Source organism: Schistocerca americana, chromosome 10 (genome assembly GCF_021461395.2).
Source record: "Schistocerca americana isolate TAMUIC-IGC-003095 chromosome 10, iqSchAmer2.1, whole genome shotgun sequence".
NCBI lineage: Eukaryota > Metazoa > Arthropoda > Insecta > Orthoptera > Acrididae > Schistocerca > Schistocerca americana.
Genome location: NC_060128.1, coordinates 54,873,191 through 54,890,375, shown reverse-complemented (window position 1 = coordinate 54,890,375; position 17,185 = coordinate 54,873,191). Strand labels below are relative to the sequence as shown.

The following is a 17,185-nucleotide window of genomic DNA, read 5'->3' as shown; positions in this document are numbered from 1 at the left end:
ACTTAGCTAATTCACATAGATTCCAGGGAGAGGGCGATGAGCCCTGACGATGCGTTCAATCACATCCCAGGTATGCTGCATCGGGTTCACATCTGGCGCGGCGAGTTTGGGGGGGGATCGGGGAGAGCAGCAATTGGAAGCCGCCACTGTCTTTCTCAAAACACAGATCGCACTCCTGGCGACGTGACATGGCGTATTTTGTGTGTTCAGCCCTGAGGTTGGTTTGCAGCCTTTTGTATTCTGTTGCATGTATGATATCCTCGGTCGCCCCCGCCGATTCCTTTCCTCAATAGCTCCTTCTGCTGTTGTTCCTATGATAGTGTTGTGTCGTAGGATGTGCCCTACAAGTTTGGCTCTTCTTGTCTGGATGTGCCTCCACAGAGATCTGACTTCCTGTACTCTTCTAAGCACCTCTTCATCTGTTACTTTGTCTGTCCAGCTGATCACCATCATCCTTCTATAGCACCACATCTCCAGGTCCTCTAGCTGCCTTCTCTCTTCTCTTCCTATTGTCCAAGTTTCACATTCGCATAAGGCCACATTCCAAACGAAACCTTTCACGATACAATTTTGTCATATGATGACATGATGGAGACCGTGGCTATTATTTGCAGACAAATGTGTCCCAACACGATCAACATTTGTCTTTCATGATACGTTTCCTTATTTTCAGACTGATGTAGTTACTGGTGAGTAGGTTCCTCCTCCGATTAAATGCAATTTTGGCCTTTTGCTCGCAATTTCTTTCCGGCTTCTACCATCCCTTGTGATTTTGCATCCCAGGTATGTAAATTCCTCTATCACTTCCAGCTCCTCTCTTCCAATCCCCATTCTCAGAGGTTCATATTCTGGTCCTGTTCTGAACACCATCACTTTGCTCGTTTTCTCGTTTGTTCTCATTCGATACTGACGGAATTACATGGCGCATTATCTTGCTGAAAAAGGCACTGACGTCGGGAAAATGAAGGACATCGAGGGGTATACGTGGTCTCGACCAGAGTAAGATACTCCTTCACCACCGTGGTGCCTTGCACGAGCTGCACTGGACGCACGGATGCCTAAACGAATGTTCCCCAGGGCATAGTGGATCCGCTGCCAGCTGGTCTCTGTCCAGCAGTACAGGTGTCGAAGAGCTGCGCACGTGCGAGACGACGCGTTCGCGCCGTCCCGTCGCCACGATGGGGACTCTCAGGCCCGTGCAGCGCCCTGCCCCTGCCCCTGCCCCTGCCCCTGCCCCTGCCCCTGCGCCTGCGCCAGCGTCCAGTGCAGATGGCGAAGTGCACTTTTCAGTCGTGGTGTTGACACTGGCACAGGTACGGGCTGTCAGCTGCACAGACACATCGTTAGGAGAGTCAGACGCACTGTGTGTTCGGACACACTTGTACTCTGGCCAGCATTAAAGTCTGGTGTTACTTCCGCCACAATTGGCCGCTTCTCCTGTTTTACCGGAGTGCCCACACCTGTAGTGACGGGTGGCTGCACAACCCCACGACGTCTGGACGTGGTTTCACCTCAGTTTCGCCACGCGCCTTGACCACTCTGCACACGGGCACCACGACGCTCACTAATATCACATGCACCAAGTGTGTGTGTGTGTGTGTGTGTGTGTGTGTGTGTGTGTGTGAGCAGCAGTCATTCCTCGACAGGTGACGCTTCTACCGCCTGGTCGGGTTTATATTGATAGCAGGTCGGTGGTCATAATGTTCCGGCTCATACGTCCATTGGTATGTCAGACACTCTGAAGGAATAAAAAAGAATGAGAAAGTGCTGTCATTATAGGGCCAGCGGATGCAGGATTCCCGCACCCCCACTCATGGCGAGGTCTTATTGTAAGTGGATTGACGTTCGCCTCCTCCAACCTGTTATGAAGCGTCAGGTATGGAAATGAGCGTACGGCGTCAGTAACCGGAACTTTCCCGGCAGGAAGTTCGGCCGCCAAGTGCAAGTCTTATTGCGTGCCACATTGGACGATCTGCGCGTCGACAGTGGGGATGAAATGACGATGAGGACAGCACAACACCATCCCTGAGAGGAGAAAATGTCCCACCCCAGCCGAGAATCGAACCCGGGCTCCCGTGTGTGGCATTCCAACACGCTGACCGTTCACCTATTGGGGAGGACCGAAGCGTCAGGTGTATGTCTGTGTGAGTGCCTACACGTCTTTGGAGTTGTGTGGGATAAGGTGAAGCTCGCTGCCGGCACACGGCCTACTGCCGTCGCGTAGCAGCAGGAGGGGGCTGCCGAGCTCAACGCCGACGTCCGACGGACGGACCACCACCAACAGGGTCGCGTGCTCTCATTTCACGACTCACTGCGTGTGTGTGTGTGTGTGTGTGTGTGTGTGTGTGTGTGTGTGTGTGTGTGTGTGTGAGTGAGTGAGTGAGTGAGTGAGAGTGAGTGAGTGAGAGAGAGAGAGAGAGAAAATACGTTTGTATCAAAAAGAATAACCATCGCTAGGTAGCAGCAGTGTGCGCCCACTTCAGTTCTAGTAAAAATGATGTCGGAACAACGGAAAGCGTTTTGTGTTTTACGTTTCGAGCAGTGCAGGTCAGTAATAACTGTTCAGCGTCCTTTCGTACTAGGTGTGGTGTGGGTCCTCTCATAGCGCAGAGCATTAGACGATGACATGAACAATTCCGAGAAACAGGTTCTTTGTGGAGAGGCAAATCGCCGAACGCATCCGCCACAGTTTCACAAGCAGTACGCAGAAATCCGTTCGCCGTGCAGCTCAGCGTGCCCCCGATGTCCGTCTGGCGTGTGTTGAGTCTACGTTTACACACGAAACCGTACAAAATTCAGCTACTCTAAGCCCTTCGTGAAGGAGATAAATAACCACAACGTGTGGAGTTCTGTAATTTCGTTCTTGGCGAGATGGAGGATTACACTTTTCTTGCCGGCCACTGTGGACGAGCGGTTCTAGGCGCTTCAGTCCGGAACTGCGCTGCTGCTACAGTCGCAGGTTCGAATCCTGCCTCGGGCACGGATGCATGTGATGTCCTTAGGTTAGTTAGGTTTAGGTAGTTCTAAGTCTAGGGGACTGATGACCACAGATGTTAAGTCCCATAGTGCTCAGAGCCATTTAACACTTTTCTTCCACGCTTAGTTTTTAGTGATGAGGCAACATTCCACTTCAACGGAAAGATAAACCGTCATAATGTCAGCATATGGTGTATGGAACAACCACATTCTGTTGTACAACATGAGACTGACTCGCTAAAATTTTGTACAATTTCGTGGGAAAAGGTGTACGGTCCATTTTTTTTGGTGAGAACAGGAAGCACATATCTCCATATGCTTGAGAACTTTCTTTTCCCAGTGTTGGAGACTGATTCGAACGACTTCCTTTATCAACAGGATGGGGCACCGCCACACTCCCATCTGGAAGCGGGGGAATTTTTAAATCGAAGGATTACTCAACGATGGATCGGTCGCACTGGACCAAATGGTTCAGCCTTACATTACTGGCCTCCCAGGTCACCAGAGCTGACTGTATGTGACTATTTCTTTTGGGGGTTTATAAAAGACTCAGTTTATGTGGCTCCATTACCAACAATAATGAGTGAACTGAGACATCGCGTAACAGCAGCTGTGGAAGCTGCAACTCCAGACACGCTCGCTGCAATGTGGGGACAATCTGAATACCGCACTGACACATGCTGTGCACCTCGAGGGCGGCATACTGAACACCTATGAAAAAATATGGTTGGTTGATTTGGGGAAGGAGACCAGACAGCGTGGTCATCGGTCTCATCGGATTACGGAAGGATGGGGAAGGAAGTCGGCCGTGCCCTTTCAGAGGAACCATCCCGGCATTTGCCTGGATTGATTTAGGGAAATCACGGAAAACCTAAATCAGGATGGCCGGACGCGGGATTGAACCGTCGTCCTTCCGAAAAAATATGAAAAAAACTGAGTTTTCCGGTCATCAAAAAACTAAAACTTATTGTATATGTTTATTAGTTTCAAAAATGCAGATGTGCCAAATCGGATGATTCTCTTTGACACACAGGCACCCTGTACAGTACGTGTTTACAACGGCGCCTTAAACACGCTGGCCCCCTTCGATATTCTTCAGACTTACAACATTTCTGAGCAACGTTGAGTGCAAAACATTTTTAGCATGTCAGTGTATTCGTCCGTAGGTTTTCAGTCGTCAAGTGATTGGAGTGTCGGGAGTAGCAACATTTTCTTACTTTCATTTCAATGTCAATCAACTAATATCGGTCAACACGCGACCGTCCAGGGCTCATCTCCTCTTGCGCCAGCCGTGCTTTTCACTGCCGCTACCGACCGAGGTGGCGCAGTGGTCGGCACACGGGAGACAGTTCAAAGCCGCGTCCGGCCACCCTGATTTAGGTTTTCCCTGATTTCCCTAAACCGCATCAGGCAAATGTCGGGACGGTTCCTTCGAGAGGGCACGGCCGACTTCGCTCCCCGTCCTTCCTAATCTCATTGTACCGATGACCTTCCCGCAAATCAACCGACCATTGCCCGTAGTCAGGTGTGCCATGTGTGTACTTCACCTATCGATATAAAGCGTAAATTTTGCTGTCTGCTACGCGGAACTCTATGCAGGTACGCTATTTACGCCGAGGTATGCTTACCTGGTGTGTAGCATCACGCCCCCCAACTTACGTGCACGCCTCGACAAGTTCAGATAAGCTGCCCCGATAGATACGAATGCGCACGGCACCCGAGCGACGCATCACTTGAGGCAGTGTCGATATGCACTCAGCGTACAAGTTTTGCACTGGGGACGCCTCAGTCGCTCCATTCAGCTCAGTGCTCCGAGCAGCCGCTCCGACACTAAACCTGCGCTGGGAAATCGCGTGCCGAACGAGCACGGGCCGCGCCCCCACATTGCCGCCGTCGCGCAGCCCATTCGACGCGCGAGTTGTGCGGGCAGCCTGCAGTCAGGGGCCAGCACAGCAAGCGCAAACGCGATGCACTGTCTCTCGCAGTTCTGGGAACTCTGACTACCATCAGCGAGTAACACAGTTGATCGGTGCCAGCCACATCTGTAATGCTCCCATGCCTGTCAGAAGTGGAGGCAAAACGAAACGCGTTGGGACGGAAGAATATTTCGTAACTGCCTTAACCATCACATACAGAGTGCAGCAAAAAGAATCATCCTCTTTGGCACGTCTGTATTTCTGAAACTAATAAACATATACAATGAATTTCGTTTTTTAGGTGAATGGCAAACGTAAAAAGTCTTTTTACACACTTTTTCATAGGTGTTCAGTATGCCGCCCTCGAGGGGCACAGCATGTGTCAGTGCGGTATTCAGATTGTCCCCACATTGCAGCGAGCGTGTCTGGAGTTGCAGCTTCCACAGCTGCTGTTATGCGATGTCTCAGTTCATTCATTGTTGTTGGTAATGGAGCCACATAAACTGAGTCTTTTATAAACCCCCAAAAGAAATAGTCACATACAGTCAGCTCTGGTGACCTGGGAGGCCAGTAATGTAAGGCTGAACCATTTGGTCCAGTACGACCGATCTATCTTTCAGTAGTCCTTCGATTTAAAAATTCCCCCACTTCCAGATGGGAGTGTGGCGGTGCCCCATCCTGTTGATAAAGGAAGTCGTTCGAATCAGTCTCCAACCCTGGGAAAAGAAAGTTCTCAAGCATATGGAGATATGTGCTTCCTGTTCTCGCCAAAGAAAAATGGACCGTACACCTTTTCCCGTGAAACTGTACACAATTTTAGTTAGTCACTCATGTTGTACAACCTCATGTGGTTGTTCCGAAGCCCATATTCTCACATTATGACGGTTCACCTTTCCATTTAAGTGGAATTTTGCCTCGTCACTGAACACTAAGCTTGGTAGAAAACTGTCATCCTCCATCTTGCCAAGAACGAAATTACAGAACTCCACACGTTGTTGTTGTTTGTCACCTTCACCAAGAGCTTGCAGAAGCTGAATGTTCTATGGTTTCGTGTGTAAACGTCGGCGCAACACACGCCAGACGTACATCGGGGCCATGTTGAGCTGTCGAGCTGCACGGCGAACGGATTTCTGCGGACTCCTCGTGAAACTACGGGCGGACGCGTTCGACGTCTGTGTCAGACGCTCGGGGACGGCCCGGCGATTTGCCTCTGCACAAACAGCCAGTTTCTCGGAATCATCGTCTAATGCTCTGCTCTGTGGGAGGACCCACACCATACCTAGTACCAAAGTCACGCTGAACAGTCATTACTGACCCGCACTGCGCGAAACGTGGAACACAAAACGCTTTCTGTTGTCCCGACACCACTTTTACTAACACTGAAGTGGGCGCTCACTGCTGCTACCTAGCGGGAACGATGTAAAACTCGAGAGTTTGCTCTTTTCTACTGTACGTTGTTCACGCACTTATGTCAAATATAATAGTTACGATTTTTTACAAATCGCATCATCCTTTTTGATACATCCTGTATTGCTTCCCACTACGTTCGTCTCGCGGAAACACCGTGAAGGTAGAAATTGGAGGCTGTAGCTCGCAGTGATGCTTACCAGCATTCGTTCTTATCGCGGAACAGTGACTCCTGGAATGCGAAAAAGGGGATGTAGCAATCGGACAAGAAAGCGACCTAATAAAAACGTGGTAAAAAAACTGACTCCGCACACGCAGACGAAAACTGCACAGTTTGAAGTCTGTCGAAACAGTCCTGAGGCTGTTGCTCTGAAGTTGCATCACGAGCCAAGTGGTTGAGGCAAGCATCACTGTTACACGTTTTGTGCGTGTGTGTGTGTGTGTGTGTGTGTGTGTGTGTGTTTTCCCGACTGCTGACGTAGCAGCTCGCATGTAGATCTTCAAAAGTTGGAACAAGCTTCATCAGCGAACGCTCTGCCTCTTGGTGTCAGTCATTTCACATGAGTGTGGGATTGTGCGGCAGATAACGACGGCTGGTTGGGTGCAGCGGCTGCAGCACTGCGCGCCTCCTGCCGGCCACGTCCAGTTCAGAACGGCTGAGCCGCTGTGGCCGCGGTGTCGGCGCGCTGCGACCCTCGGTCACTCGTGCGCATCGAATGTAAGTGTGCTACACTCTGAACACTGGCTAGAGTCTTCGAAAGGAGTGTGACGTAACTGTCAGAATCAGACTCTGCATTGTTACTGCAAGTTAAATAAAACCCACCGTTTAGATTTACCCAAAGAGAACAGATGCAACCACTTACACAGGGTGGTTCACGAAGATATGTAAATATTTTAATATGTTATTCTACAAGTAAAGCTAAAGAAAAAAGTTCGTACAAATATAAGTCAGCAAATATTTCGTTATAAAATAATGGCTCATAAAAGATTTTACATGAAATTTAGCAACTTCGCTGATACGAAGCCATTCCAAAACTGTACGAGGTTAAACTAAAGCACCATTTCCATTCATTTTGTTGTTATCGGTCTGCTGAATCTAGTAAAAGATGACCCAACGTGTATCTGCAGTAGTTTTCCAGAACATCCAGAGAAGCAAAGGTTATCATACAAGTAAGTTTGTTTACTTACCATTAAGAATGTGGAAACGTTTATGCCGGTGTTGGCAACCGTTGGTGAGTTGTTCCAGTAGTTTCCTAACCTTGAAACGAGATCGTTTTCTGTATTGTTCAGTGAAAGAACGTAACAGCAGTGTATTTAAGTGAAAGCACATAGTTAACTGTTGCAGTCTGTAGATTACTTACGAAATAGGGATGCCTTTCAAACCATCATTTTTTCAAAATTAAATTCTCTGCTTAACTTGAGAACTTTGTTTTTTAAATTCCAGACAGTCGCACAAATTGGCCCTAGCAGTTAATAAATTAAAAATTTAACAAAATTACGTCTTTGCTTCTCTGCATGTCGTGGAAAATACTACATATCTACGTCTGGGACATGTTTTATTAGATCCACCAGACCAACAACAACAAAATAAATGGAAACCGTCCCTTAATTTAACCTCTTACAGTTTTGCTATAGCTTCGTATTAACGAAATTGCAAACTTTCATTAGCCGTAATTTGATAAGGAAACATTTGCCGACTAATATTTGTATGAACTTTTTTCTTTAGTTTTACTTGTAGAATAACATATTAAAATATTTGCATATCTTCGTGAACCATCCTGTATTAGAAGAAAACCAAGCACACTGTCTCTGATCGCTAATAAGCAGCACATCCGTCATACCTTGTCGGTGTACAGCAGAAAGGACATTTGTGTCAGTTTCTTAGTCCACACATCACATTCGCTGTAAACATTACAGTGTGGAACGTGTCAACAGCGCGCGCGCGCGCGCACACACACACACACACACACACACACACACACACACACACACACACACGGGCGCGCACAAAACTAATAAAAAAAAATATTTACATGGCTACAACTGTTTTACATCTACATTTATACTCCGCAAGCCACACAACGGTGTGTGGCGGAGGGCACTTTACGTGCCACTGTCATTACCTCCCTTTCCTGTTCCAGTCGCGTATGCTTCGAGGGAAGAACGACTGTTTGAAAGCCTCCGTGCGCGCTCTAATCTCTCTAATTTTACATTCGTGATCTCCTCGGGAGGTATAAGTAGGGGGAAGCAATATATTCGATACCTTATCCACAAACGCACCCTCTCGAAACCTGACGAGCAAGCTACACCGCGACGCAGAGCGCCTCTCTTGCAGAGTCTGCCACTCGAGTTTGCTAAACATCTCCGTAACGCTGTCACTCTCACCAAATATCCCTGTGACGAAACACGCCGCCCTTCTTTGGCTCTTCTCTATCATCTCCTCTGTCAACCCGACCTCGTACGGATCCCACACTGATGAGCAATACTCAAGTGTACGTCGAACGAGTGTTTTTGGAAGCCACCTCCTTTGTTGATGGACTACATTTTCTAAGCACTCTCCCAATGAATCTTAACCTGGCACCCGCCTTACCAACAATTAATTTTATATGATCATTCCACTTCAAATCGTTCCGCACGCATACTCCCAGATATTTTACAGTAGTAACTGCTACCAGTGTTTGTTCCGCTATCATATAATCATACAGTAAAGGATCCTCCTTTCTATGTATTCGCAATACATTACATTTGCCTACGTTAAGGGACAGTTGCCACTCCCTGCACCAAGCGCCTATCCGCTGCAGATCTTCCTGCATTTCGCTGCAATTTTCTAATGCTGCAACTTCTCTGTATACTACAGCATCATCCGCGAAAAGCCACTTGGAACTTGCGACACTGTCTACTAGGTCATTTATATATATTGTGAAAAGCAATGGTCCCATAACACTCCGCTGTGGCACGCCAGAGGTTACTTAAACGTCTGTAGACGTCTCTCCATTGAGAACAACATGCTGTGTTCTGTTTGCTAAAAACTCTTCAATCCAGCCACACAGCTGGTCTGATATTCCGTAGGCTCTTACTTTGTTTATCAGGCGACAGTGCGGAACTGTATCGAACGCCTTCCGGAAGTAAAGGAAAATGGCATCTACCTGGGAGCCTGTATCTAATGTTTTCTGGGTGTCATGAACAAATAAAGCGAGTTGGGTCTCGCACGATCGCTGTTTCCGGAATCCATGTTGATTCCTACAGAGTAGATTCTGGGTTTCCAAAAACGACATGATACTCGAGCAAAAAACATGTTCTAAAATTCTACAACAGATGGTTGTCTGAGATATAGGTCTATAGTTTTGCGCATCTGCTCGACGACCCTTCTTGAAGACTGCGACTACCTGTGATCTTTTCCAATCATTTGGAAACTCCCGTTCCTCTAGAGACTTGCGGTACACGGCTGTTAGAAGGGGGGCAAGTTATTTCGCGTACTCTGTGTAGAATCGAATTGGTATCCCGCCAGATCTAGTGGACTTTCAAAAAATGGTTCAAATGGCTCTGAGCACTATGGGACTCAACTGCTGAGGTCATTAGTCCCCTAGAACTTAGAACTAGTTAAACCTAACTAACCTAAGGACATCACAAACATCCATGCCCGAGGCAGGATTCGAACCTGCGACCGTAGCGGTCTTGCGGTTCCAGACTGCAGCGCCTTTAACCGCACGGCCACTTCGGCCGGCAGTGGACTTTCCTCTGTTGAGTGATTTCAGCTGCTTTTCTATTCCTTGGACACTTATTTCGATGTCAGCCATTTTTTCGTTTGTGCGAGGATTTAGAGCAGGAACTGCAGTGCGGTCTTCCTCCGTGAAACAGCTTTGGAAAAAGCTGTTTAGTATTTCAGCTTTACGCGTGTCATTGCACGTTGACGTTAATGTGAGTGGACCGTGTATTTTTAGTCGCGAATTTCTGTGTGGTATTGGAGGGCCCGTTGAGGAGAAAAAATATTTAATTTACATTCGAAATCACATCTGGCATCTATCTGGCATTTTACTTTCACGGTTAGGTGTTCAAAGGTGTTCGTGTCTGCACCTACCACTCCTTTCTGTGCCGGAGTTCGATACATCGAAGCGTAATGCAGACCATTTTCCCTTGTAGTGTTGCACTCGTCAATGTCTGTTACTCTCAAACTCAGGTGAACTGTTCATAACAAATTTGGTAAGTCAATAAATGTAGTACGAGGTTGCGGTTAATTGGCCTAGCTGCCGAAAGAGATGGCTGCCTGTATGTGTATCCCGCACGTAATTTAATTACTTTCGTTAATGTTTGCCTAAGTGAGGCGTTACCGAGAGTATTATCCCATAAGGCAAAAGTGAATGAAAATATGAAGAATAACCTACTGCATTCCGGATCCCTACTGTTGGCTCCAGTTCTTATGACAAGCCGAGGCCGTATGTTTCAGAAAGTATATTATATTGTTTTTGCAGTTCTCAGGGTTCTGTACGAAATGGGAAAAACTCAGCTTTTATGGGATGACTTGTTTGTGTCTCTCTCTCTCTCTCTCTCTCTCTCTCTCTCTCTCTCTCTCTCTCTCTCTCTCTCTCTCTGTGTGTGTGTGTGTGTGTGTGTGTGTGTGTGTGTGTGTGTGTGTGAGAGAGAGAGAGAGAGAGAGAGAGAGAGAGAGAGAGAGAGAGAGAGAGAGAGAGAGAGAGAGAGAGAGAGAGAGAGAGAGAGAGCGGGGCGCCTGGTAAAAGCCTTTTTCTGAAGAACAAGTCGACACATCACATCACAATGTATACGGTGCTTCCCGTTGACCTAGAATCGCAAAATTTGGCAAGAAGCAATGTTTCACAGCACAATTCAAGATACGAATCTGAAATCTGTTACATTGCAAGCATATAAGGCGGAAAAATATTTCTTTTGCCATTTGTCATTCGACTTCAAAATTGAAAATAAAACACACTCGGCAGTGTGGGAATCCCTGGGACCGCTATCTCGCCAGTGTGAGTGTAGGTAACAGGTGAAGCTCGCACACATCCCGCATTCCTACAGGGGAGTTTAAAGCTACCTTGTTTGTGCGAAAAGCACTCACTAACATTCACGAAGATGCCATTACTATTTTTCCTGTCGACGCTCCTTTGCTCGACTCCACAAGAATCTGCAAGCACGAGTGAGTGTGCCTCCCGACACAAATACAAGGGCGGACCTTCAACAGAAAGCAGGACTCGGCTCGCGCCTCACCTGATCTTGAAGACGGTCGCCTCCTCCTCGTCGATGGCGTAGTAGTCCTCCGAGCTGCGCCGCCGGAACCGCGCGATGACCGCGAACGCCGACACGTACAGCAGGATGAACAGCAGCAGGAAGATCTGCCGGCACACCCACACAAGGGCTCCAGTCGCAATTCAGGCCAAATATACACTACTATATATATCTACATCTACATACAAACTCCGCAATCCACCACACGGTGCGTGGCGGAAGGTACCTCGTACCACAACTAGCATCTTCTCTCTCTGTTCCACTCCCAAACAGAACGAGGGAAAAATGACTGCCTATATGCCTCTGTGTGAGCCCTAATCTCTCTTATCTTATCTTTGTGGTCTTTCCGCGAAATGTAAGTTGCCGGCAGTAAAATTGTACTGCAGTCAGCCTCAAATGCTGGTTCTCTAAATTTCCTCAGTAGCGAGTCACGAAAAGAACGCGTCCTTTCCTCCAGAAACTTTCACCCGAGTTCCTGAAGCATTTCCGTAACACTCGCGTGATGATCAAACCTACCAGTAACGAATCTAGCAGCCCGCCTCTGAATTGCTTGTATGTCCTCCCTCAATCCGACCTGATAGGGATCCCAAACGCTCGAGCAGTACTCAAGAATAGGTCGTATTAGTGTTTTATAAGCGGTCTCCTTTACAGATGAATCACATCTTCTCAAAATTCTACGAATGAACCGAAGACGACTATCCACCTTCCCCACAACTGCCATTACATGCTTGTCCCACTTCATATCGCTCTGCAATGTTACGCCCAAATATTTAATCGACGTGACTGTGTCAAGCGCTACACTACTAATGGAGTATTCAAACATTACGGGATTCTTTTTCCTATTCATCTTCATTAATTTACATTTTCTATATTCAGAGTTAGCTGCCATTGTTTACACCAATCACAAATCCTGTCCAAGTCATCTCGTATCCTCCTACAGTCACTCAGCGACGACACCTTCCCTTATACCAGAGCATCATCAGCAAACAGCCGCACATTGCTATCCACCCTATCCGAAAGATCATTTATGTAGATAGAAAACAACAGCGGACCTACCACACTTCCCTGGGGCACTCCAGATGATACCCTCACCTCCGATGAACACTCACCATAGAGGACAACGTACTGCGTTGTATTACTTAAGAAGTCTTTAAGCCACTCACATACTTGGGTACAATGCCATATGCTCGTACCATATTTAGGAGTCTGCAGTGGGGCACCGAGTCAAACGTTTTCCGGAAGTCTAGGAATATGGCATCCGTCTGATACCCTTCATCCATGGTTCGCGAGATATCATGTGAACGTTCGAGAAGGAACGATCCGGAGGCATAGTTACAGAAACCAGTAGGTGTACGTTAGAAATATTGAGACACTAGCCCCACTGGCACAAGGTGGTGAATGGCTGCCTCACAAAATTCCCGGGGCTGCGATGTTAACCACTTCCGCACCTACAGCTGGACGTCGTCATTCGAGGTGAATCAGAGCCTTCTTAAGAGATCAAAAATGGCGTAAACACCGGGAGAGAGGTCCGGACTATGTGGAGGGTGGCCGAGAGCGTCCCACTTGAATTTCTGCAGGAGTGGCGCGACTGTGTCGGTCGTACGAGGCTTTGTATTGCCGTGGAGCAGAACGAACCCACGGGTGAGATTGCCTGGTCGTTTTGATTTGACCGCTCGGCGAAGGGGGGCCATCTCGGTCAAAGGAGGACGCCGGCACGTCGGTTCGCCTCGGACGACGACGTGCACAGCTGTACGTGCCGGAGTGGTTAGCATCGCAGCCCCGGGAATTTTGTGAGACAGCCATTCACCGCCTTGTGCCACAGTGGGGCTAGTGTCTCGATACTTGTAACGTACAGGTACTGGTTCCTGTAACTGTGCCTGCGGCTTGTCTCTCTTCGAACGCTCCTTATAAATACAAAACGTCGCTTCAAAAAATTACTTCCGCAATTTACTTTAAATTTTTATGCAATACACTAATAAACATTGAGGCGGACAGAGACAGCACACTTTTTAATGGACATAATTTATATCATACTCGTGACACAGCGGCAATATCGGGTAGACAAGGTACAGAAAGGCAGCGCAGTGGCGGCTCTGCCGTTTGTACTGAGGCGGTTCGTGTGAAGAGGTGTCCGACCTCATTGTGGCCGCGCGGTGGCAATTAACAGACTCTGAACCTGGAATCGTAGTTGCGGCTACACGCATGGGGCACTCCGTTTTGGAAACCCAGTGTTACCAGTGTAAGAGGTCCACGACTAAGCAATTGGTTTTCAGCGCACTCGAGCAGATGTAACTTGGATGGAATGTTCACACGCTGCCTGCGATATGTAAGCTGTACGAGAATCTCAGACCAGAGAGCTGTGTCGGCGGCAGCAGCAGCAGCAGCAGCAGTTGCAGCTCGCCGTCGGGCGGTTGGGCCGGTCGTGCCTGAGGTAAAAGTGGCCGCGTGAATATGTAGTTTGTAACAACTCATTTTGTACTATTCTTATATCAAGTCCCGTGTAAATGTTTTTAAAAATTTTAATAATAATCTTTCTTATAAAGATAATATTTGACTACCATTCATGTGAATTTAAAGATTTTACTAATTTCTCCTATCCATGGTCATCCAGATTATGGTAAAGAAAAATCAGTTGTCTCTTTTTATACATGGTAAATCTAGCGGCCAGCATTGCACTGGGCTGTGCCAGAAAAATTTCTTACAGGAGCATATATATATATATATATATATATATATATATATATATATACATATATATATATATATATATACACGTGTTATCCGGCGACTTCATTGAAGTAGGAATTTTCAATTTATTCAGAATGACTTTTCAGGGCCACGACGCAGCATTGCTCACGTCCAGATTTACCAGTTCAGGTTCACAGTCAATTATTGAAACGTTACATATATGTGTCAGAATTTTGTTGAGAGGTTAGTCACATTTTTGTTGCGAGGTTATGGAAATTATCTGTTGGGAGGTTACACTAAATGTGAATGTTATAATTAAAATATCTGTTGGGAGGCTGCAACAGTGTGCTGAGAATACAAAATTTCAGGCGCTACCTTCCTCCACAGACAATGCAGTGGCGGACGACTTTCACTTAACGACCGAGAGCAGCGGCATACGCGTAGAGTTGTCGGTGCTGACAGACAAGCAACAGTGCGTGAAATAACCGCAGAAGTCAATGTGGGACGTAGGACCGACGTACCCGTCAGGACAGTGCAGCGGTGTGAGGCGTTAACGGCGTACGACAGCAGACAACCGATGCGAGTATCTCAGCTGACAGCATCACGTCGCCCGCGGCGCCTCTCCTGGGCTCACGACTCTAGAAGACTAGAAAACCGTGGCCCGTCACGTGAGTCCCGATTTCAGATGCTGAGAGCTGACGGCAGGGTTCGAGTGTGACCCAGACCCCACAAAGACGCATCGAATGCACTGGCTGTCTGGTCCAAGGGAACCGAGCAGCGACTGGATGTCGTTATGTTCACCTACTTGGACACCATTCGACTTCATGTTCCCGAGCAGCGATGGAAGTTTCATCGATGATTTTACGCCATGTTGTCCGCGATTGGTTTGGAGAACATTCTAAACAGTTCGGGCGAATGATTTGGCCACCCAGACCAGCCGACACGAATCCCATCGAACATCTATGGGACATAATCGGAAGGTCAGTTCGTGCACAAAGTCCTGCACCGGCAACACTTTCGCAATCGTGGACGGATCTAGAGGCAACATGGCCGAATATTTCCGCAAGGGACTTCCGGCGACTGATTGAAGCGCACGCTGGCATATCGAGTTGCTAAGCTTGTACGGGTCACGCAGGGCAGGTTGTCCGTGTGTTGCGCCGTTTCGCAGTTGATGGGCAGTTCTTCGTTTGGCTTCCCAAAACCGAATAACAGGGCGACACAAAAATTGAGGCATGGGGGCAGCAGTACCAGTGTCTCGTAGCTCGACAGGCTCACAAATGAGAGATAACGTTACTAGCGGTCCCGGTACAGAAAAACAAAGTGAGACTGCTTAAAGCGAACGAGGCACGGTGGCCTGAGGTTTGATATCGGACTGAGCACACCGCGGAAACAGCTCTTTTTTCCTGGCTCAGATTTACTGAGAGTCGCGCGCGCAGCGAAAAAATGCATGTGACCGGAAAAGGGAGCTCGCCATTCATGTTAACTAAGAGTCATAAGAGATCGGTAGCACAGAGTCGGAAACCAATGGTCTATCGGCGACGTCTTTCTGAAGCAAGAATCCTACAATATACTGTAAGCTGAAACATTATGACGTTTGCAACAGTTCACCTGTGACAACAGTTACAACGGCAGATCGGAGGAATACCGATATCTTAATAGATTTTTTTGTTTTGTTTTGGAATTTCTAACTTTCACGTAAAATTCGTGGCACTCTGTGTGACCCAGGAATGTTACACGCATAGCTGAACCAGAAAAATCTAAAAACGTTCGATATTTTCTCAACTCTGCAGCCCGTTGGTATTGCCTCGAGTACGTATCTAATATCAATACCCTTACACGGTAATACCGGCAGTATGAAATACAGACGGAATGAAACTTCTGTTCAAACCAATTCACAATACATACACAACATGTTTTTCGAAAATAGTCTGCAACAACGAAAAAAAAATTAATTTCAGACTAAATTTATCCATTACGTATGTTTAAGACCCCTGATTGTTTATACAGAAAACTGGAATAGCTTGTTCAAGAAAGTCACTGCTTGCTGTGTCCTGTATTTATATTAAATCAACTTGAGGTTGATTGAAACCCAGGACACTTTTCGTAACTGCTGCAGATTGTTCTCTTAACCTTATTGCAGGATTTCTCTTTTTAAAATTAAAAAAAAAAAAAAAACACTCTTTGAGCCATTTTAGCAGTTTTACTGAAATTGTGCTTAAGACTCACTACTTCGGCAAGGTCATTGGAAATTCGACACAACTCAATTGCGGACGAGCCACTGAATAAAGTGCCCACGTACTCATATGGTTCAAATGGCTGGCTCTGAGCAGTATGGGACTTAACTGCTGAGGTCATCAGTCCCCTAGAACTTACAACTACTTATACCTAACTAACCTAAGGACATCACACACATCCATGCCCGAGGCAGGATTCGAACCTGCGACCGTAGCGGTCGCGCGGTTCCAGACTCAAGCGGCTAGAACCGCTCGGCCACACAGGCCGGCTACTCACATGGTTAACTAATACTAGTTCTCGTTCACGGCTAAAATCAGATATTCTCCTCAAGGAGGGTATCTTGTCTCAATTTTATTTTAATCGAACATGAGGTGTAATTTTCAGTATTTTCAGCGCTTATGACACTGTTCAGTGATGATCTTGACTTCACGAAACTTAATTCTTTTAGGGATTTTTTCAGACCCTTTAGCCTTCTCTGATTTTCTTTTTCTTCGTGATAAAAACACCTGCACCGTCCTTATGATTTTATTTTATTTTGTCGCTGCCAGTTTCAACGTTTCAGTGCGTCATCTTCAGGCTGTTGATGGTTGGAGTGCCGACTCATTATCTGCGTATCCAGTAATGCTGGCAAGTGATGTGTTGCGCATGGGGATTATATCAACCTGTACCGCATCAAAAACAGCCTGAAGATGACGCACTGAAGCGTTTGAACTGGTAGCGAC

General features: G+C 47.1%; 1 protein-coding gene across 2 annotated transcripts in view; it reads right to left on the bottom strand.

Moving 5' to 3' along the window:
- The window catches only part of LOC124552230 (protein Lilipod), a 370,834-nt gene that overhangs the window by 153,348 nt on the left and 200,301 nt on the right, over window positions 1-17,185 (bottom strand). For both annotated transcript variants that reach the window (XM_047126502.1, XM_047126503.1), the window contains exon 2: window positions 11,523-11,647. In XM_047126502.1, coding sequence (XP_046982458.1) covers window positions 11,523-11,647 — 125 coding nt within the window. The remainder of the gene's footprint in view (window positions 1-11,522; window positions 11,648-17,185) is intronic.